Source organism: Sminthopsis crassicaudata, chromosome 2 (genome assembly GCF_048593235.1).
Source record: "Sminthopsis crassicaudata isolate SCR6 chromosome 2, ASM4859323v1, whole genome shotgun sequence".
Classification (NCBI taxonomy): domain Eukaryota; kingdom Metazoa; phylum Chordata; class Mammalia; order Dasyuromorphia; family Dasyuridae; genus Sminthopsis; species Sminthopsis crassicaudata.
Window position 1 is genome coordinate 337,953,063 of NC_133618.1, and position 22,884 is coordinate 337,975,946.

The 22,884-nt window shown below is 32.5% G+C and overlaps 1 protein-coding gene across 5 annotated transcripts in view; it reads left to right on the top strand.

The window, feature by feature from the left end:
- KLHDC1 (kelch domain containing 1) overlaps positions 1 to 22,884 on the top strand; it is a 64,154-nt gene that overhangs the window by 14,978 nt on the left and 26,292 nt on the right. For all 5 annotated transcript variants that reach the window (XM_074290517.1, XM_074290514.1, XM_074290515.1 and 2 more), the window contains exons 5-10: positions 5,959 to 6,037; positions 11,099 to 11,182; positions 13,496 to 13,579; positions 14,318 to 14,376; positions 16,422 to 16,534; positions 19,550 to 19,622. In XM_074290517.1, coding sequence (XP_074146618.1) covers positions 5,959 to 6,037; positions 11,099 to 11,182; positions 13,496 to 13,579; positions 14,318 to 14,376; positions 16,422 to 16,534; positions 19,550 to 19,622 — 492 coding nt within the window. The remainder of the gene's footprint in view (positions 1 to 5,958; positions 6,038 to 11,098; positions 11,183 to 13,495; positions 13,580 to 14,317; positions 14,377 to 16,421; positions 16,535 to 19,549; positions 19,623 to 22,884) is intronic.

Here is a 22,884-nt window from a genome sequence, read left to right on the forward strand (position 1 = left end):
ATTAATTGGTCTCCCAAGGAAAGCTTAGGAAGTAGTTGTCCATTGACTATAAGCTCTGTATTGGCAATAGCATAAAAGTATCTTATTGATTTCACATTATAGTAATTTAAATGGCCAAAATGTACTGCTGACAGTATCCTCATGACTTTCTTTTCTACTGGGGGCCATATCTTGGTCCATTTCACCAGGATTCAACTACAGCCCACTTTGCTGGAAGCAGTTTTGTACCCACTTAACGTCGGTTGTCTGTGTACTGCTGCTGTTTCACTTGGGAAAGAGCTGCTTTTATCCTTCCCTCCATGGTTTTTCTGTCCCCTGTATTCTGGCTTCCCTTTGCTGTTACTCTCCAAATATGAGTCTCATTTCCCTCTCATCTGTATTTTTGACTCTCCAAGACTTAGTCACCGTTATTCAGCTGTCTTCTTACCCTGGAACTTCCATTAGCACTTGGGGCCTTCTCATCCTGTAATATTCTTTCACCATGCTATTTTACTTTTTCCAATGGTGAGTTTGTTTTAGGCCTAAATTTTGTGGATGGCCATACTTCATTCATGTACTCTTTTGCTGTTGATTCTCTGGACTTCACCACCATCTATACTCCCCATTCCCCAAGACAATTCCCAGTAAACAATCTGATATGTTAAATAAGTGCAAATCTTTTAAACATATTTCCATATTAGAACAAATCTTTCTTGGCAAAGATGGCAGTCTCTTCTTTTAAGGAATACTGAGTTGGTGATTCTTTCTGACTTTAGTAGACAATTTTCTTGACTCCTGCTTCCATCATTCCAAAGTACCTAATCTTTTACCAGCATCTATGGCTTACTAGAAGGGGGAAAGGAAATGTGTCACTATAAGGTATCCAACTGCAGGTAGGCTCTATGGTATATATTCCAGCTAGAACAGATAAGGAGAGATTCCTATGATTGTACCCATTCCCTTCCCCCCCCCCCATTTCATGTCTTTAGCAAATCAGCTAAGATGGAATTTGACATCTGTCAATATTCTGAATTCTTACAAGTTCTCTAAGATCCTAGAGAAGCTCAAGCATTGTCTTTTCAAGTATTCAGTGCCCTGCATCAAAGATTTCTGATTAATTAAGAAATATTTCAGTATGTAACATTTACCAGATACTTCTAAGGATTAAAAAAAAATTTTAAAGCAAAATAGAAAAAGTATTAATAAAGAACTTAGGCTATTGATTCAGGATTGTTTTTAATTCCAAAATTATATAGCCTTTAGGGAGGACCTAGATTTATTAGGGCTACCAGACCTAGAGATTATGATCGCTTCAAAATACAAAGTCATAAAAATTCAACAAATAGTATTTTACATTTATAATAAGTTACTGTCCTAATCCAAGCAATTTTTAAAAAATTCTTCCAGTACCAATAGAGCAGTAATGAACTGAACCAGCTACATCCAGTAAAAGAACTCTGGGAGTTGACTATGAACCACTACATAGAAGTCCCAATCCCTATATATTTGTCTAGCTACATTTTTGATTTCCTTCACAGCCTAATTGTACAGTTTCTTTTCTTTCTTTTTTTTTAATTTTAATTTAATTTTTAATTTTTATTCTTTAAAATTAATTTTATAATTATAACTTTTTTTTGACAGTACATATGCATAGGTAATTTTTTACAACATTATCCCTTGCACTCCCTTCTGTTCCACAAATTTTCCTCTCCTTCCACCCCTTCCCTAGATGGCATGCATTCCCATACATATTAAATATGTTATAATATATCCTAGATAAAATATATGTGTGCAGAACCAATTTTTTTTTTGGTTGTTATTGTTGCTAAGGAAGAAATGGATTCAGAAGGTAAAAATAACCTGGGAAGAAAAACAAAAATGCAAACAGTTTACACTCATTTCCCAGTGTTCCTTCTCTGGTTGTAGCTGATTCTGTCCATCATTGATCAATTGAATCTGAGTTAGATCTTCTCTTTCTCAAAGATATCCACTTCCATCAGAATACATCCTCATACAGTATCATTGTTGAAATGTATAATGATCTAGTTCTGCTCATTTCACTCAGCATCAGTTGATGTAAGTCTCTCCAATCCTCTCTGTATTCATCCTGTTGGTCATTTCTTACAGAACAATAATATTCCATAACATTCATATACCATAATTTACCCAACCATTCTCCAATTGATGGGAATCCATTCATTTTCCAGTTTCTAGCCACTACAAAAAGGGCTGCCACAAACATTTTGGCACATACAGGTCCCTTTCCCTTCTTTAGTATTTCCTTGGGATATAAGCCCAGTAGTAGCACTGCTGGATCAAAGGGTATGCATAGTTTGATAACTTTTGGGGCATAATTCCAGATTGCTCTCCAGAATGGTTTGATTCTTTCACAAATCCACCAACAATTGATCAGGTACACTGTTTCAAAGTCCAATTCTTTTTGTACAGCAAAATAACTGTTTGGACATGTATACATATATTGTATTTAACTTATACTTTATATTGGTCAACCTGCTACCTGGGGGAAGGGGTGGGGAGAAGGAAAGGAAAAGTTGAAATAAAAGGTTTTGCAATTGTCAATGATGGAAAATTATCTATGCATAAAATTTTTGTAAAAAATAATTAAATAAATAAATTTAAAAAAAAAAAAAGGAAGGGGAAAAAAAAAAAACTCCTCCATATGGACTGAGTCTTTGAGTAGCACTTCTGCTGTCACAATATGATTCTTAAAGACCTAGAGTATATCTATCTCTAAATGTTTCTAAAAGTCTCTAAATCCCTACTGACAACTTTAATTTTTCTTATGCTAGTAATCCAGCTTTTTTAGAGCTGTTCTTGATTTTATTTTTTTAATCCATCTTTTTTTTTTTTTTTTAAACTAAAGCTTTTTATTTCCTAAACATATGCATGGGTAATTTTTCAACATTGACCCTTGCAAAACCTTCTGTTCCAAATTTTCCCCTCCTTCCCCCCACCCCTTCTCCTAGATAGCAGGTAGTCCAATTATGTTAAATATATTGCAATATATATTAAATCCAGTATATGTATACATAGTTATACCGTTATCTTGCTGCATAAGAAAAATCAGATTAAGAAGGGGAAAAAAAAAACCTGAGGGGGAAAAAATTGCAAGCAAACAACAGAAAGAGTGAAAATGCTATGTTGTGGTGCAGTCCTCTCTCTGGGTGTAGATGGCTCTCTGAACAATTGAACTGAACAATTGGAACTAGTTTGAATCATCTCATTGTTGAAGATGGCCACATCCATCAAAATTGATCATCATATAGTATTGTTGTTGAAGTATACAATGAACTCTTGGTCCTGCTCATTTCTCTCAGCAGAACAATAATATTCCATAACATTCATACACCATAATTTATTCAGCCATTCTCCATTTGTTGGGCATCCATTCAGTTTCCAGTTTTTAACCACTAAAAAAGGGCTGCCATAAACATTTTTGCACATGTGGGTTGCTTTCCCTCCTTTAAGATCTCTTTGGGATATAAGCCCAGTAGAAACATTACTGGATCAAAGGAAATGTGCAGTTTGATAAGCTTTTGAGCATAGTTCTAAATTGCTCTCCAGAATAGTTGGATCTGTTCACAATTTCACCAACAATGTATTAGTGTCCCAGTTTTCCCACATCCCCTTGAACATTCGTCATTATCTTTTCCTGTCATCTTAGCCAATCTGACAGGTAGATAGTGGTATTTCAGAGCTGTCTTTAATTTACATTTCTCTGATCGAAAGTGATTTGTAGCACCTTTTTATATGAGTAGAAATAGTTTCAGTTTCTTTGTCTGAAAATTGTCTATTCGTATCTTTGACCATTTATCAATTGGAGAATGGCTTTGATTTCTTATAATTTTGAGTCAGTTCTCTATATATTTTAGAAAGATGTTTTTATCAGAACCTTTGAATGGAAAAAATATTTTCCCAATTTATTGCTTTCCTTCTAATCTTGCCTGCATTAGTTTTGTTTGTACAAAAACTTTTTAACTTAATATAATCAAAATTATCTATTTTTGTGATAATAATAATCTCTAGTTCTTCTTTGGTCACAAATTTCCTTCCTTCTCCACAAATCTGAGAGGCAAACTATATACTAAATATCTTCTAATTTGCTTATATCACTTTCTATATCTAAAATCATAAACCCATCATTTCGACCTTATCTTGGTAAAGGGTGTTAGGTGTGGGTCAATGCCTAGTTTCTGCCAAACTAATTTCTAATTTTCTCAGCAGTTTTTGTCAAATAGTGAGTTCTTATCCCAAAAGCTGGGGTCTTTGAGTTTGTCAAACACTAGATTGCTATAGTCATTGACTATTTTGACCTGTGAACCCAACATATTCCACTGACAAACTACTCTTATTTCTTAGCCAGTACCAAATGGTTTTGATGACCACTGCTTTATGAATATAGTTTTAAGTCTGGCATAGTTAGGCCACCTTCATTGGCATTTTTTCATTAATTCCTTTGAAATTCTTGACCTTTTGTTCTTTCAGATGTACTTTGTAATTATTTTTTCTAGATCTGTAAAATAATTTCTTGGTAAATGTCTATAATATTTTTTAAAAGAAAATCTAATTAACTTGTATGGAAAGGATATTGTAGCACAAATATATCTTCAGTTCATAAATCAAATCTCTAAATGGAGATAAGCTTAATCAGGTCTTTGACTTGCATTTCAGCAGGGAGTACATTATAAGAGGAGAATGAACTAATTTTGCAGGGGGCATTTTATGCCTGGGGAGAACAAGAAGATACATTAATAACTTGAACTTTAGGCCAATTAAATCTTGAGGATTGTTTTTTTAAGGAAAAACTAGTCTACATACTTGTGACTTTCCTAGATATTGATACTGTTACAATTTGACAATTACAGAAGGCCTACATTTTTTTTGTGGGGACGTCAGTGACACATAGCTTTAAGTTTTATCATGTAATATAAAAATAACCCTCTTTTGGTTTCAAATAGTAGGAGAGGAAGGCATGAAGATTTTCTAGACACTGAAGGTTTATTTAAAAAAAACACAAAACTAAGGTTTCCTCTTAGATGTCACAAAGATATTCTGATTTCATATTTCTAAGGCTTAATCTACCTTAATTTTATATAGTATATTTGTATAGTGTATATAGGATTTATATAGTGTATATAGGATTTCATTCAGTCTGGTAATAACCATTGACTTTGCTATGTATGGAAGACATAAATATAAAAATAATCAGTCCCTGACCTCAGGGAATTCACATCGTTTTAGGAGAGAGAATATATTCACAGATAAGAATATACAAAACATTAAGTATTTTGAGTGTGAAGTATTTGCTGTTGGGCTATCGTTCAGTATGTGCATCATGTAGGTGACATTTAAATTGAATTTTAATGTTATAGTGTTCCGTTTTCCCACATGCCCTCCAATATTTATCATTTTGTCATTTTGGCCAATCTGAGTAGTATGAAGTGCTAATATTTCAAATAAAGAAGTTCATATCAGTTCCTCATGCAATAATTCTGGTAAGAGATCTTGAGGTCCTAAACTACAAGATGTAGTGTGATTGGAGGGAAGGGGTGAGATGTCAGAAATATGGAGGTAGAATTGATAGGACTTGATAACTATGTGTCATGTGAAATAAGGGAGAGTGAAAAGTTGAGGATAACTCTGAAATTGTGAATCTGGGTGACTGGAAAGATAATAGTATCCTGAATAGAAAAGCAATCAGAAAGAGAGATATGACTTGAAGGATAAGATGATAATTTCAGTTTTGTATCTGTTGAATTTGAAATTTTTGGGGATATCTAGTTATTATTATCAGACATTTGTGTGACATAGGTTCAAGAAGAAAAGAAAGGCTAATATTTAATAGACACTTCCCATAATCTTAATTTGTTACTGAAAACCTCTATTTTTGAGGAGATAGGTTAACTTTCATCCATCTTACTCCTATCCATCATCCTATTGTTATATTTTTCTTTTTAGGTTAATATATTTTGGTGGTTATGGATGTAGGAAACACAGTGAACTCCAAGACTGTTTTGATGTTCATGATGCATCTTGGGTAAGAAACTTTACTCCATTTTTAAAAATTTTTTAAATTTTTATTTTTTTATTATTATAGTTTTTTATTTACAAAACATATGCATGGGTAATTTTCAACATTGACCCTTGCAAAACCTTCTGTTCCAAATTTTCCCCTCCTTCCTCCCAACTCCTACCATAGGTGGCAAGTGGTCCAATACATGTTAAATATATTAAATCCAATATATATATACATATTTATACAATTATCTTGCTGCACAAGAAAAATCAGATCTAGAAAGAAAGAAAAAAAACCTGAGAAGGAAAATGAAAATGCAAGCAAACAACAGAAAGAGTGAAAATGCTATGTTGTGGTCCACACTCATTTCCCATAATCCTCTCTCTGGGTGTAGATGGCTCTCTTCATCACTGAACAATTGAAACTAGTTTGAATCATCTCATTGTTGAAGAGAGCCACATCCATCAGAATTGATCATCATATAGTATTGTTGTTGTCGTTTATAATGATCTCCTGGTTCTGCTCATTTCACTTAGCATCAATTCATGTAAGTCTCTCCAGGCCTCTATGAAATCATCCTGTTGGTCATTTCCTCCAGAATAATGATATTCCATAACATTCATATACCATAATTTATTCAGCCATTCTCCAATTGATGGGCATCCATTCAGTTTCCAGTTTTTAACCATTACAAAACCATTTTTGGCACATGTGGGTCCCTTTCCCTCCTTTAAGATCTTTTTGGGATACATGCCCAATAGAAACACTGCTGGGTCAAAGGGTATGTACAGTTCGATAACTTTTTGAGCATAGTTCCAAATTGTTCTCCAGAATGGTTGGATCTGTTCACACTTCCACCAGAAATATATCACTGTCCCAGGTTTCCCACATAATGACATTTGTCATTATCTTTTCTTGTCATCTTAGCCAATCTGAATTTACTCCATTTTTTGATTGTTTTAAGTGGAGGCTAAAAATGTATCAGAAACAGTGGGCCTTCTTTTCATTCATGGGAAATAGCAATATACATTGTAGACAATAGAAGTTTTGGCTAAGAGCCAGAATTAAATCTATAGCTGATTTACACCTGTCAGTAAAATACTTTAGTTTTTCTTCCTTCAAAAGCTATTCACAGTCATTGCTGCTAAATAGAGAAATGGTAGCAGTGTTCTAACTAAAAGAATCTATCCATAAATAGGCATTAAACAGATAGTGGTCTCTTTACCCATTAGATTTACCTCATGAGCCAGAATGACACCTCCTTACAGATACAAGACTAATTGTTCCTTCCTGGTGCAAAGGAATCATCCTCAAATACATCACATTATTTATAAGGCAAATTTTAAGGGTTCATTGATTTTTAAATTAATATTATAATTTTTAATTGAAAGGATTTTAATTCCTCATAGTTTGAATCTAAATCTACTTTTTCTTTTTCAGTAGAATCACTAAGTTTTTTTTTCCTTATCTAGAAGAATTTTTAGTGAATATTTCCTAAAGTTTCTGAATTCAGAGCTTTTCCTTAGATAACTCACTTTTGCTTGGTTTGTTTCTAATTTTCAGAGAATGGAATAGACTTCTCTGTACATTAATTTAAGGAAGGGCCTTGCAACAGAGAATTTGTGTTTAGTCAGTAGGATGGCATGGCTAAAAATATACATATATATATTATTAAGTTTCTTTAAAAAAAGATATAGTGTATAAGGTGATATTGTCCGTGCAGTGATGATCAGACTATATCTGGAGTATTGTGGGCATTCTGGGCATCTCATTTTATTAAAGTTTTATTGATACTTTTTTTTTTTTTTTTTTTTTGGTCATTTTCTTATATACTGCCTCCTGCCCCAATTCCTCCTTTGTAATGGAAAGAAACATTTAAATAAAACTGATCCACCAACAAACTAAGCTTACAGTATATATGCAAGACACCATACTCCTTATCTCTCTTCCGCCTTCCCCCCAATCCCGTGATCCCCTCATCTCTTCTTTGATACCAAGGTTGGTCATTGCAGTTAATTAGACTTAATCTACTTTTAATGTTTTCATTTACATTATTGTAGTCATTGTCTATGTTGTTCTGGTTATGTTTTCTTATCAGTTCTCTGTATCAGTTCATATAAATCTTGTTTTTACTCCAAATTCTCTGTATTCACCATTTCTTATAGAACAATAATATTTCATTGCATTTTTATACAACAACAATTTGTTCAGTCATCTCCCAGTTGATGGATTTCCATTTTGTTTCCATCTTTTTTGCTTCCAAAAAGAATGGGGCTATGAATGTTTAGTATATGGTCACAGAGTATGAATAGTTTTAGTGACTTTTTTTTGCATAATTCCAAATTGTTTTTCAGAATGGTTGGACCAATTCACAGCTCCACCAACAGTATATTAGTGTGTCTGAGGCACCCAGGCTGTGGAAAGACGTAGGAAGGACATTGATAAGCTGGAGAGCGTCCAGAGGAGGGCGACCAGGATGATGAAGGGCCTCAAGATCATGCCATATGAGGATCAGTTGAAGGAACTGGGGATGTTTATTCTGGAGGGAGGGCACATGATAGCTGTCAGCGTGATGTAGTGGAAAGAGTTCTGATTTGGAAGTCAGAGCACTGGGTTCAAATCCCAGCTGTGGCACTTACTACTTATGTGGCCTTGGGCAAAGCACTTACTTTCTCTGGGCCTGAGTTTCCCCCTCTGCAAAATAAGGAAGTTGGGACTATATGACCTCTAAAGTCACTTCTAGCTCTAAATTCAATAATCCCTATTCATCTAGAAAAAAATCACCACAAAGTTCATCTGGAAGAGTAAAAAGCCAAGAATTTTCAGGGAGCTAATGAAAAAAAACAAAAAAATCAAATCAAATGAAGGTGGCCTAGCTGTACCAGATCTAAAACTATATTATAAAGTAGCAGTCATCAAAACCCTTTGGTACTGGCTAAGAAATAGACTAGTTGGTCACTAGAATAGGTTAGATTCACAGGGCAAAATAGTTAATAACTATAGCAATCTTAGTGTTTGACAAATCCAAAGACTCTAGCTCTTGGGATAAGCATTCACTATTTGCCAAAAACTGCTGGGAAAATTGGAAACTAGTATGGCAGAAATGAGGAATTGACCCACATTTAACACCGTACCAAGATAAGGTCAAAATGGTTTATGCTGTAGTCATAAAGAATGATATAAATAAGGTAGAAGAACATAGGATAGTTTACCTCTCTGACTTGTGGAGGAAGGAATTTGTGACCAAAGAAGAACTAAAGATTATTGGTCATAAAATAGATAATTTTGATTATATTAAGTTAAAAAGTTTTTGTACAAATAAAACCAATCCAGACAAGATTAGAAGGGAAGCAATAGACTGGGAAAACATTTTTCCATTCCAAGATTCTGACAAAGGCCTCATTTTCAAAATATATACAGAATTGACTCAAAATTATAAGAAATCAAGCCATTTTCCAATTGATAAATGGACAAAGGATATGAACAGACAATTTTCAGACCAAAGGAATTGAAACTATTTCTAGTCATATGAAAAGGTGCTCCAAATCACTATTGATCAGAGAAATGCAAATTAAGACAGCTCTGAGATACTACTAAACACCTGTCAGATTGGTTAACATGACAGGAAAAGATAATGCTGAATGTTGGAGGGGATGTGGGAAAACTGGGACACTGATACATTGATGGTGGAGTTGTGAAAGAATCCAATCATTCTGGAGAGCAATCTGGAATTATGCCCAAAAAGTTATCAAAATGTGCATACCCTTTGACCCAGCATTGCTGTTATTGGGATTATATCCCAAAGAAATACTAAAGAAGGGAAAGGGACTTGTATGTGCCAAAATGTTTGTGGCAGCCCTTTTCATAGTGGCTAGAAGCTGGAAGATGAATGGATGCCCATCAATTGGAGAATGGCTGAAAAAATGATGGTATATGAATGTTATGGAATATCATTGTTCTGTAAGAAATGAGCAACAGGATGATTTCAGAGAGGCCTGGAGAAACTTACATGAATTATTGCTAAGTGAAATGAGTTAAACCAGGAGATCATTACACATGGCAACAAGAAGACTGTACGATGGTCAATTCTGATGAATGTGGCTCTCTTCAACAATGAGATGATTCAAACCAGTTCCAATTGTTGAGGAATGAAGAAAGCCATCTACACCCAGAGAGAGGACTATGGGAAATGAGTGTAGACCACAACATAGCATTTTTACTCCTTGTTATTGTTTGCTTGCATTTTTGTTTGCCTTTTCAGATTTTTTTTCTTTCTAGATCTGATTTTTCTTGTGCAGCAAGATAACTGTATAAATATGTATACATATATTGGATTTTATATCTATTTTAACATATTTCATATGTATTGGACTACCTGCCATCTGGGGGAGGGGTGGGAGGAAGGAGGGGAAAATTGGTTTTCAAGAATCAATGTTGAAAAAATATCCATGCATATGTTTTATAAATAAAAAGGTATAATAAAAAAATAAATTCAAAATCCTATAAATATTTAGGAGATTGTCATGTGGAAAGAAGACTTGTTTTGCTGGTCTACTAGGAATAATGGATAGAAGTTGAAAAGAAGCAAATTTAGTCTTGACATTTAAAAAAAAAACAAACCCAAAACTTCCTGAAGTGTAAATATATCAAAAAATAGAGTGGTTGGTTTTGGGAAGCAGTGGACTTTATATCTCACTGTAGATTTTTTAAAAAGGATGGATGATTATTTGAGCATATTGGAAAGGGTATTCTTGATTAGAAACAATTTATATTAGATGACCTCTGAGGTCTCTTCCTGTTCTTATTCAGGCCAAATTTGTCAGATAAATTTTAGATTCCCTATATCCTTTTCTGAGGGGAGACTTGATCCATACAGTTGCCTTCATAGCTTCTTGCAACTGAAATAAGAAGTTTACAGTTAAATAAGATTACATAGTACTTTTTCTAAGTTTTAAATTTTATATAGTCATTGGCTTTATGACAAGGATAATAATGATTTGATTATATTTTTTCTTTCATATATTCATAAATTTGAGGGTATTATAAGAATTAAAATATTATTTCCTTTTTTATTTGTTTTAGGAAGGACAAATATTCTGGGGTTGGCATAATGATGTCCATGTTTTTGATACAAACACACAGACTTGGTTTCAACCAGAAATAAAAGTGAGTAAAATGAACTTTGAATTTTATATTCATTAGCTTTATTTATATTCATTATTTATTTTTCTAATTCATCAGATCTCATTTTTTAATGGAAAATTTAGTTTACCTGACTACCTTTGTCAGTAATGTGGAAAAGTACCCTGAGTTTAATTTTTTTTTTTTTAATGAAAAGATGTTTTGGGGCAGTTAGGTGGCACAGTGGATAGAGCACTAGCCTTGAATTCAGGAGGACCTGGGTTCAAATTTGGTCTCAGACACTTAATACTTCCTAGCTGTGTGACCCTGGGCAAGTCACTTAACCCCAGCCTCAGGGAAAAAAAAAAAAAAGAGAGAGTATTTGAAAAGATGTTTTAAACAAGGTCCCATTATCTTTGCCTGCCCTTTGATTACTGTGGTTCTTAAATTTAATAATATTCTAGAAACAATGTTCTTTTATATAATAAAGTTCATTAAAAAACAAAAACTTAAATCATGTAAAATCAGTCTGTAAATATTCATAGTAAAAGAAATGACCAAAGTACTTTTGAGCACACCTTCCATTTGTCCTGCCCAACTGAAGATAGAACAGCTTTTAAATTTTGCCTTTTCCCATATTGTTGATTTATTTTGGGTGAGACTCACAGTGCTCTTTATACCTTTTGACTCTCTATTATCAATATAAGAAAATTTGTAGGGGGCAGCTAGGTAGTACAGTGGATAGAGCACCAGCCCTGAATTCAGGAGGACCTGAGTTCAAATTTGGTCTCAGACATTTAACACTTCCTAGCTATGTGACCGTGGGCAAGTCACTTAACGGGAAAAAAAAAAAAAAAAAAAAAAAAGAAAAAAAGAAAATTTGTCATTAGTCTTAATATTATTAAGGAATTTCTATTTAGTATGGATTCCCTTTAGGATGTTGCGTCAACTAGTGTTTTTATTGAAAGACTTATTTTTTTTATTATGGAATTAAATTCCAATTTTAGGCATTAATGAGTAGATAAGGGGAAATTTGGGGAAGCTGGGAAGCAGTAAGAAGACATGTCCTCTTTTTTTTGCTAATTGCTGAAGATAAAGGAATCTGTGTTTATTGTTGCTGGCTTTTGCATCCTGGCAACCATAGATCAGGAAATTTCTTGAGAAGTATTCTTTCCTTCTCTATCTAAAACACAGGTTAGAATTTTTCTTTTTTTTTCCCCCTGAGACTTGCCCACACAGCGAGGAAGTGTTAAATGCCTGAGATCAAATTTGAACTCGGGTCCTCCTGAATTCAAGGCTGGTGCTCTATCCACTTTGCCACTTAGCTGCCCCAGAATTTTTCAATTAACCTTTATGCAATTCCTTTCTATGCTTTGTCTCATCACTTTCAAGTGTATATTTATTGTGACTTTAAATAATGTCTAATGGTGCTTTTGTACTATTGCCCATCTTATTTGAAGCACTAGACCTCTATGCCACTTGCATTATTCCTATCTTTAGAACAAAGAATATGACCTTTCAATGGCATTAGAACGCATCTTTTTTTTTTTATTATTAATAGAGGCATTATGCTGTTAAAACCTTTCTTTTGATTATTGCCATATAAGTTTCATAGCAAGCAGCATCTGAATTTCTTAACTTGCAGCTACTTGAACCGAATTTTAAAAATCCTAAAATTTGTGTAGGATTGAATGGTTGTGATAATGAATGTAGGAAAATAATTAACCCTTGCTGGAGTGGTTTCCATCTCAGAACCAAAAAGCTGGTTGTTGGTAATACAGGTTACTGTTTAACTGGAACAAATGTATGTTTGCTTTTCTAGCGCTGGGCAAAATTGTAAAGCAAGAAAATTTTCTGGCAAGACCTATCCTTAGGATAAAAGCTGTTAAATTCATTCATACCAATGTATAAATGATTCACAAGGGTGAAGATATTAGCTTTTTGTGGTAGCATTGTACTTTTAATCAAAGACAAATCCTCTGACTAAGCAGAGTTACTTTCCTGATTAGCTCTTTATCATTGCTAATTTGGCTCTGAAAGTCCTCATATTTTTAAATGAAATTAGTTATGATTTTGCTATTAAGCCAAAATAATTAATGAGGACAAATAAATCTTTAATATATGAGGAGAAAACATAGTCTACAAAGATAGTAATTCTTAAATAATGGCCTTTATATATAATATGTACTTTTTCAAATGTATTTTTAATTACTCATTTACATGAAGGATTTTTATAAATATTTTTTATGATGTGTAAAGTAGTCATGTAACTGTATATGTTTTGTAACATTCATTTCAAAGTTTTGTGTTTTTTCATGGCTAATTTCAAATATGATATTCTGTTTATATTCTTTATAGAATGGAATCCCACCACAGCCTCGAGCAGCTCACACATGTGCAGTACTTGGAAATAAGGGCTATATTTTTGGAGGACGAGTATTGGTTAGTTTTTTTTTTTTTTTTGCTAAGGCATTTGGGGTTAAGTGACTTGCCCAGGGTCACATAGCTAGGACATGGTAAGTATCTGAGGCCAGATTTGAACTCAGGTCCTCCTGACTTCAGGGCTGGTGCTCTATCCACTGAGCCACCTGGCTGCCCCAATTTAATATTCCTCATGTTATGTGTAACATATATTGTATTACTTGCCATCTAGGGGAGGGAATTGGAGGAAGGTGGGGGAAAATTTGGAACACAAGACTATGTATGGATCATCCATGCATATGTTTTGAATGCTTTTTTTTTTTTTTTTTTTTTTTTTTTAGGCTGGGGTTAAGTGACTTTCCCAGGGTCACACAGCTAGGAAGTGTTAAGAGTCCGAGACCAGATTTGAACCCGGGTCCTCCTGAATTCAAGGCTGGTGCTCTATCCACTGCGCCACCTAGTTGCCCCAATGCATATGTTTTGAAAATAAAAAGCTTTAATAATTAAAAAATATTACTAATGTTAGTTCTATTTCCAATTTTATATATTCAATTGTTATGGAATGACATCCTATTTTAAATCATTTGATTCTTTCACAGAATCTAAAAAGAAATCACAGATCTTTATACACATATCTATATCTATACTTATACATATCACACTTTAAAGTTTGTAAGATGGTTTCCTTATGAGGATGCGTGTTATTAATATTTAGAAAATAAATTGTTCATTACCTAATTTAACTTTATTTTATTTTAGCAAACTAGGATGAATGATTTGCACTGTCTGAATTTAGATACTTGGACTTGGTCTGGAAGGTAAGTTTGAAATAGTAATATAACAGTTGTGATAATTGTTATAAATAAAATAAATAATAAATAATTGTGATGAAAAAATAAATTTTTTATTTTTATCACTGAGAAAATAATAGAATTTCACTGGTAAATAAAAGGGAATGACTGGAATTTATTGCTCTGTTTAAACTGATATCAAAATTGAATAGAACAGAAAAAACTATTATTAAGATTTCACTTTGGACCAGAATTGAGATGATCCCTGCTTGGGGAAAGTCTGTGGCTCCAATTGTCAATTAGTAAAGATTAGGGAAAGATAGTATTTGGAAAGGCTAGGTTTTATGCATAGTCAATAACATTTTTTTAAAATGTTGAAATATATTTAACTGCCCTTGTTCATGAAATATGAAGAATGCTCCCCAAATCATTTTTATATTTAATTTGGCTTTAGTTCCATCAGTATGTGTATGTGTATATATATCTGTATCTTTACATATACATATATATGCTACAACATAAACGTGTGTGTGTGTGTGTGTGTGTGTGTGTGTGTGTGTGTATTCAGCTTGTGATTTTAATGATACAGGGAACTCTCTAGTGAAGAAATTCCTCTACCAATGTGTTTGCACCTTTATCACTTCTTGGTTATCTCTTAATGTCCAGCTCCCTAACCAAATTATAGGCCTAAATGATTGTCACGAAAAATTACAAAAAGAAATATGCTGGTGTACTCCAGTGAGATTTGTGTTTGCATTGATAGCTGTATCAGTATGATCTTTGGATTATGCATTCTTTTGTATTCTCTGTCTCCATACTTTAATATGAATGGGTGGATTTGAACATCACTTTCATATTAAAAGTTTATTACCCGTATTTTCTTTATTATTTATACATATGTGCAACGTGGTAGGTTTATAATGTGCTTATGTTGATTATTATTCTAGTCATTTTATGCTTATTTGGACCTGCATAATGTTTTTTATTAGATTTAAATTGTTTCAGTTACTTCATGACTTTAGATCTGTTATTTCTTCAATATGAAAACACCTTCTACTGACTCAGATAGCAAGTGATCCTTCTATGATTTAGTAGATAAGTCATTCTGGCCGAATTCTTGTTGGCCAACTCTATGGATAAGTTTCTCTGAACTTAATTTGGTGGGTCCTAAGGCAAATTTGTCTTGTTGAGCCCTTCCTTCAAAATTTCCTCACTTGAAAGAATCTGCCATAATTTCTGCTAAAGTGGTTTACTATCAAGAACAGAAGTTCACTATCATGTCAAAATGAAGTATTAAAATGGGACTTTAATAGGAAATTTTAAGAATTATTGCATCTTTATTCTAATTACACTTAAAGTAGTTGATTAATTGCTTGCTTTGTATCCTCTCATCATCCATACATGAGAATTTACCTACATTGCTTTCTCTTCCTTTAATTAACTTGCTTGCTGAATCTGCCCTCCAAAGTGAACCTAGTTAAGGCCTATCCCCTATTGATTTGTGACTACTAGATGACAAATTCTTTGACTGTGGCCAAAAGGAAAAAAAGAAAAAAAAGAAAAAAAACCCAAAGAAATAGAAATTGACTCTCAGTCACTTCTGATTCTTCAGTAGCAATAGGAGAATCATGGAAAAGGAAACATAGTATTTTAAAAGTCATGTAATTTTTAGACTATAAGCATTTTTTTAAATGTCCAGTGACTAATGAATTGAAATACTGCTGAAAGATCTCACATTTCTGTTGACAACATTGTAGTAACAATGACAGCATTGTTACTATCATAGTGAGACCATTTTAGAACAATGAATATTAGAGAATATTAGAATTAGAGAAATATAATTATACTAAAATAAGACAGAAGTAGTATATAACTACATAGCTCAACATGAGTCTGAAATGTTTTATTTGACACTTATTTGTGTGACTTGTAAGAGGAATTCTAGGTTATTTTGCAAAATTTTCTTATCTTCAAAGAAATAGTGACTTGAAAAATTGTAAGATAATTCACACACTTTCTTTTTGGTTAATATGATTAAAGCAGTGTCCTTAATTTTTTCCCTTTCAATGTAGGATTCATACTAATGGAGAGAAACCAAAACATCGGTCTTGGCATACTTTGACACCAATTGCTGATGATCAACTTTTTCTGTTTGGTGGATTAAGTGCAGAGAATATTCCTTTAAGTAAGTAAAAATGCTCTTTGCTCTTTGGTCCCTAATTCCTATTTTATTACTTTCCCTTTAACTTTAGGCCATCATTAGTTCTTTTTTTTTTTTTTAAACTATCTTTATAATTGCTTCCTGATTTTTTTTTTAACCTTTCCAATTATTGTTCCCTCACATAATGTAATGGCTATTAAGTTTTAGAGAGAGAATGCATTTTGTAGTAATAGACAGGTAACGATCTGCAAAAGAAAAAATTCTTTATATGCAGAAGAAAAATTTGGCTTCAGGTATTTTATTCTCTGCTCCCAAAAATGGAAATTGTGACTCCGGATTGATTGTAATAGGAACTAGAATGGGTGATTAGAAACTTAGTATGTTTTCTAGAAGACTCAATGAAGAAGATTTTAATGAACCAGTTTTCTATTTATGCTTCAAAAATCTTTAACATGTTTGTTTTTATTATGAACTTAGTAATTAACAAACATGATCACTTTAGTGTACAAATAAGGAAAATATTTTTTGAAACTATGAACTTCTATTAAAGTTGTTTTTAAAAATATATCTTAAGTTTAACATCACAATAATAAAATTATCCTGTTCATGCCCCCTTCTGAATTTCCTTTTTTCCTTAAGTGTCCTTTTTTAAATTTAAACTTTTTGTTGTTATAATTTGACAACTGCCAAGAAACATGAATGTTTCCTTATAGTAAGAATAAATGATTGCATATGAAACTGTGAATCTCCATTCAATGTTAGTTTTAAAGCAGTTTTTGTGTGTTACCTTAACTCTGAACTTTCTGTTTGTTCTCGTCTTACCTTTCCAGTTTTCTTGTACCTTATACAATGCTTCCTTCCTTTCTTCTTTCTCTCAATATCCATAGATGCTCCTTGATTTAGTGGCATGATTCCTTGGTGTTCTTGAACAAGATATTCCATCTCTTGGCTCTAGACATTTTCATTGGCAGTCCCAAATGTTCTTCCCTCCTGGGTTTCCTGACTTTCTTCAGGTCCCAATTAAAATCTTACCTTCTACAAGAAGGCTTTCCCAATTCCTCTTAATTCTAATGCTTTTCCTCTGTTGATTATTTTCTTTTTATTAGGTATATAGTTTTTTGTATATAGTTGTTTACATATGTTGTTCCCCATTAAATTAGAAATTCCTTAAGGACAGAGACTGCCTTTTGCTTTTTTTTTTTTTTTTTTTTTTTTTTTTTTTAATAATCAGAGCCTTCTCTTCAATATTGAGATGATTCAAACCAGTTCCACTTGCTCAGTGATGAAGAGAACCATCAATACCCAGAGAGAGAACCATGGGAACAAAGTGTGGAACACGACATAGCATTCTCACTCTCTCTGTTGTTACTTGCTTGCATTTTGTTTTCTTTTTGTTTTTCCTTTTCTTCCTTCTTGATCTGATTTTTCTTGCTCATCAAGATAACTATAAATATCTATACATATATTAGCTCTAACATGTATTTTAACATATTTAACATGTATTGGATTACCTGCCAGCTAGGGGAGAGGGTGGGGGAAAGGAAGGGAAAATTTGCAAGAAAAGGTTATGCAAGAGTCAGTGTTGGAAAAATTACCCATGCATATGCTTTGTAAATAAAAAGCTTTAATAAATTTTTTTTTTTAAATTAACCAGAGCCTTTACACAGTCCCTGTCACAAGGTTCTTAATAAATACCTACTGACTGCCTGACCATGCAGTATGGCAGTCTTTTAGACTGGAATAGCACCAACATCCAAAGATTCTAAGGACCTTAAGGACCTGTCCTGAGATGACATTGAGGACTCTAAAGATCCACTATTCATATCCTCAAAAATTCAGAGATATTCCTAACCCTAAGAAGTAGAGGTCAACTCAGAGACAGACCTCAGTGCTTGGGGCAAGACCAAGCAGAGCCAACCATACTACCATAAGTACAACAAAGGGCAAAGGCTGGTTCAGGTACAAAGCTCTAATTCAGGAACTAAAACTGGAGAGACTGATTAAACCAAAGGAAACTAACTTACTTTAATCAATCATTAAATCAATAAGCATTTATTAAATACCTCCTGTGGGCTAGAAAATGTGCTAAATTCTGAGGTATCAAGAAAGTAAAAAAAAAAAACAACTAATAGCAAATGTTCTCAAGGTGCTCACAGTCCAGTGGGGAATTGGAAAATATAAAATATTTGATATCAAAAATAACTTGGAAAAGTCAAGACATTGAACTCCCTAAAAATCACGATAAAGCTACATGTTAAAAAATAATAAAACTATAGGGATCTTTTGAAACTGGTGGCAAAGGGAAAGTAGAAACAATGCCATTGATTGCTTCCTGAAAGAAAAGTCCTAGAAATTTCATAGCCTAATTTAGAGCTTCCATATCAAATAAAAGTACTGCATTCATTCAGAAGCAGTTTAAGTAATAAAGAATCACAGTCAAATTCGTAATTTGAGAAATTTGAAAGGAAATATATAATTATATGGTACTGACAACCTAACGAAAGAAAAGATCATGAAATACTAAATTCAAAAAATGAAAGCTAATATGAAATTAGGATATAAATTATTTTTTAGTGATGTGCTTTCTAGTTCTTGGAAATAGAATAGTGATTTACTAATATGTCCTTTTTTGTTTTGTTTTTTTTTTATTTACTAATATGTCAACGCTTGTGGAAAATTAGAGAATAATAAATAATTCAATCAACATTTCAGCAAGGATTATTTGGGTTTTCTTTTCCTTTTTTTTTTTTTATGCCCCCCATTTTGGGGGGACAAGAATTATTTGAAACATCACCTGGTATTCTAAACCAGTGTTTCCATTCCTAGTCACTGACCTATGAATTAGGGAGAATGAATTTTTAGTATTTTGTAAATTGTAAAGACTCATTGCTTAGTCCTCTTCAGTTCTCTCATCTACATTTAAGGTCATATTTGTTCATATATGCATATTCTGACAAGATGATAGGCAAATTAAGAGAAAAATAAAAACTGTGAAAGTAACTTAAGCTTTATTTCTAATTGTCATGCATGATATTACAGGTGATGGATGGATTCACAATGTTATAACAAATGGTTGGAGACAGCTTACACATTTACCTAAGACAAGGCCCAGGTAAGTCTAAAAAGTTAACACACAAAGGAATATGTTTAAAAAGTTTTAAAGCATAGCACAAAATCAGAATATTTGTTAATATAAAAACAAAATATCAGAATGCTTAATTAATTTGATGTTATCTGGAGAATTCATTTCATAGTTGTAGTCCATTATTAGGACTATTTGACGACCCACATTTAATTTATTGAATACTTAAATATGTTATTCTTTGAGATTAAGTGGATAATCATATTTGAAAAAGATAGTAAGATGTTGAAAATTATTGCTGATTTTAATATTTAAAGCATTTTTATAATAGCTTTTTATTTTTCAAAATACATGCAAAGATAGTTTTTAACATTCACCACTGTGAAATCTTGTGTTCCATATTTTTCTCCTTCTCTCCCCACCTTCCCCCTTACCTAGACAGCAAATAATCTAAGATAGATTAAACATGTGCAATTAAAGCAATTTTTATTGGTTAGGGTGGTGTTAGTAGAAATTTGCTTTTTGAAATGTTTTGAGGTCTAATCAATTAAGAAATTTGTTTTTAAGTCAATTCAGATTGTGGAAAAGCATATTACTATATATATAATTCCTGATTAATTGTGTAATCTATTTAATCCTACTAAATTACTTAAATAGAAAATTTGAAGTATATATTAGAAATCATAAAATCTTGGAAATAATGTTAGACTATAAAAAAGCATTTTGAGACTATTTTTGTTTTATGATTTTCTAGTATAATTTGTAGTAAATTATGTTAACTTAAATCTATTAAGGGAATTCTAAATTCAGTGCAATATGAAAATTGTGATGGGTTTTTTTTTTTTTTTTCCTTCTTGCAATTGGAGTTAAGTGACTTATCCAGGGTCACCCAGCTAGAAAGTGTTCAGTGTCTGAAGTCAGATTTGAACTCAAATTCTCCTGATTCCATGACTGGTGCTTTATCTACTATGCCATTTAGCTGCCCTGAGAATTGTTATTGTGTTAATAATGGACTTTGGTTTAGATTTTCTTCATGTCATATCTTTCAGAAAAAAATTTTTTACTATAGGTTATTCATATTGTAGTAACAAATTTGTAATAATTTTTTAGCATTTTAAATTTATTATATTGTTTACTAACCTCTTTGGCAAAAGGGCCTGAAAATCTTTAACATTAAATAATTATACATCAAGTGCAGAAGCACTTTCTTTTATCATATTTTATCATATTTTCATTGCCTATAGAAATGTGATTCCTGCATTGTTTTTAATTTGTAATAACTGGTCAGAATGTATCTTTTAACTTGTCTAGAAAATTCAGTCATTTTTTTATTTCTTAATTTGTGGTGCTAAGTATAAGATTGGTAGTAAAAATAAGTGTATTTTTTTTTAAAGTTAATTGTTCCTGGGGTATCATATTTTAGCCCTTTGTTAAGAACTTATTAAGAGATTATTAACTAGAGCAACAAAACTATTATCAATATAATCAATCCTAGGTAGAAGAGCTATGTAAAAAGATTTCTTTTAATTAAGCTGACATGTCATGTAAATAATATGCTTTATTAGAATGTTTAGGTGATAAGTTAGAGCAGCTGTGAGAGGACATAAACTATCAGAGTCTGTAGAAAAAAACATCAGGTTGCAAGCTAGAATGTCACCAAAATCAAGGCAGGAAAGGCTTTCCAGTGTTCTTCGAAGATCAAGTCCAGGCCAGAATTTTCCTAAGGCAGATAAGACAGAGGCAGATCTATCTTCAGGTATGAGGTGAGGAAGAGAAAAGGTGGGATACAGTTTAGTGTAAGGAGAACAATGAATATTTACTGAAAAAAAATTAATGAAAAAGAAAATTTGGTTTGTCTAAATTCAGTTTGTGCTAATTTTTTTCAAGTGATTAAAAATATAATCTGCCCAATTCTCCCCTTGTGGCTTTACAAAGCAGAACATATAATATGAAGAAATTCCTTTTGTTCTTCTCCCCAAATTTCTCTTAAACCAGAGCTTATGCTTGGTTTGAGTAGACAATAGATGAATAGTAGCTGATACAACTACTAATTATGAGGTTTTCCTTTTTGTCCTTAAGAGATTATCAATAAAATATTGGAGTAGGTCCTTAGGAATTATTGTTCTGCCCCAAAGATTATGCCCAAGGTACATGTTTTCTTTTCTATGATAATGATTATACCCCCCCTCATAGGTGGGCTTTTCCCCCTCACTTCCCCCATTTTATCTTTCTCCCTTGTACTTCAGAAGCTTTGGGATAGCTAAGGTGGTGGTGATGGTTGTGGGTGGGGGGGATGAGAAAGTTATTACTATATAAAAACAAAATATATCAATTTAAAAATAAGATTTGTAATGAGTTTTCACTGAAGATTTACCTGAACTAATTTGTGAATTGGAGAATTGGGCAGAATATTCTCCAAAGTAAACTCTTATGATCTAATTCTGATCTGTGATCTCACTTGCCATTGAACTTGTGCTTCAGTATTTGAAAAAATCATTTAGCCTGAGGTACAAATTGTATGTATTATACAATTATGAAAGCTAAGCCAAAAAAATATTAATCTATTCAAATTACATGGTAACAAAAATAAGAAGTTATATAATTATTTTAAGGATTGTTGCAATAGCATTTTAATTACTAAGTAAAGTATAAAAGAGTCTTCTCAAAGGGTCTCTGCTGTCAAGAAGCATTTTCAATGGCTTTATCCAAGTTTTAATTATTCCTTAAAATTGGAAAATACATGTTAAAATCTTGCATGCATTTTTTTTTTCCTGAGAGTTGGAACTTGGCTGAAATATAATGTTGCTGTAAAACTATGAAATTGGTTCTTGGTGAGTGATGTGAAATAAGAAAAAAAAACATTTTAATTCATAAGTATATCCCTTGAAGTTAGAGATATATATTAGTCTTCAAACCCGCCCCCCATTCAGGGTATAAGATATTCTGCTCCTTTATACATAGATTTATAGAAAGAATTATCTAATTTAAAACACTGAATAAAATAAATAAGATTAGTCTTTTTTTGGGTTGCTTTTGTTATCTGCAACATTTATTAAGCACTTAAAAATATATACTGTAGTGAAATACAAAAAAAATTTGTTTTCTCCTTCCAAAAGTAAATCAGCCAACCAGGTAACAAGCATATATTAAGCTTCTGCTATGTATTAGGCCCTAGGAATACAAATATAAAGAATAAAACAATCCCTAATCACAAGGAGCATATATTCTAATAGGAGAAAGACTAAATAGGGGAGGAAAGTACATACATACATCCATTATCTATGTATGTATG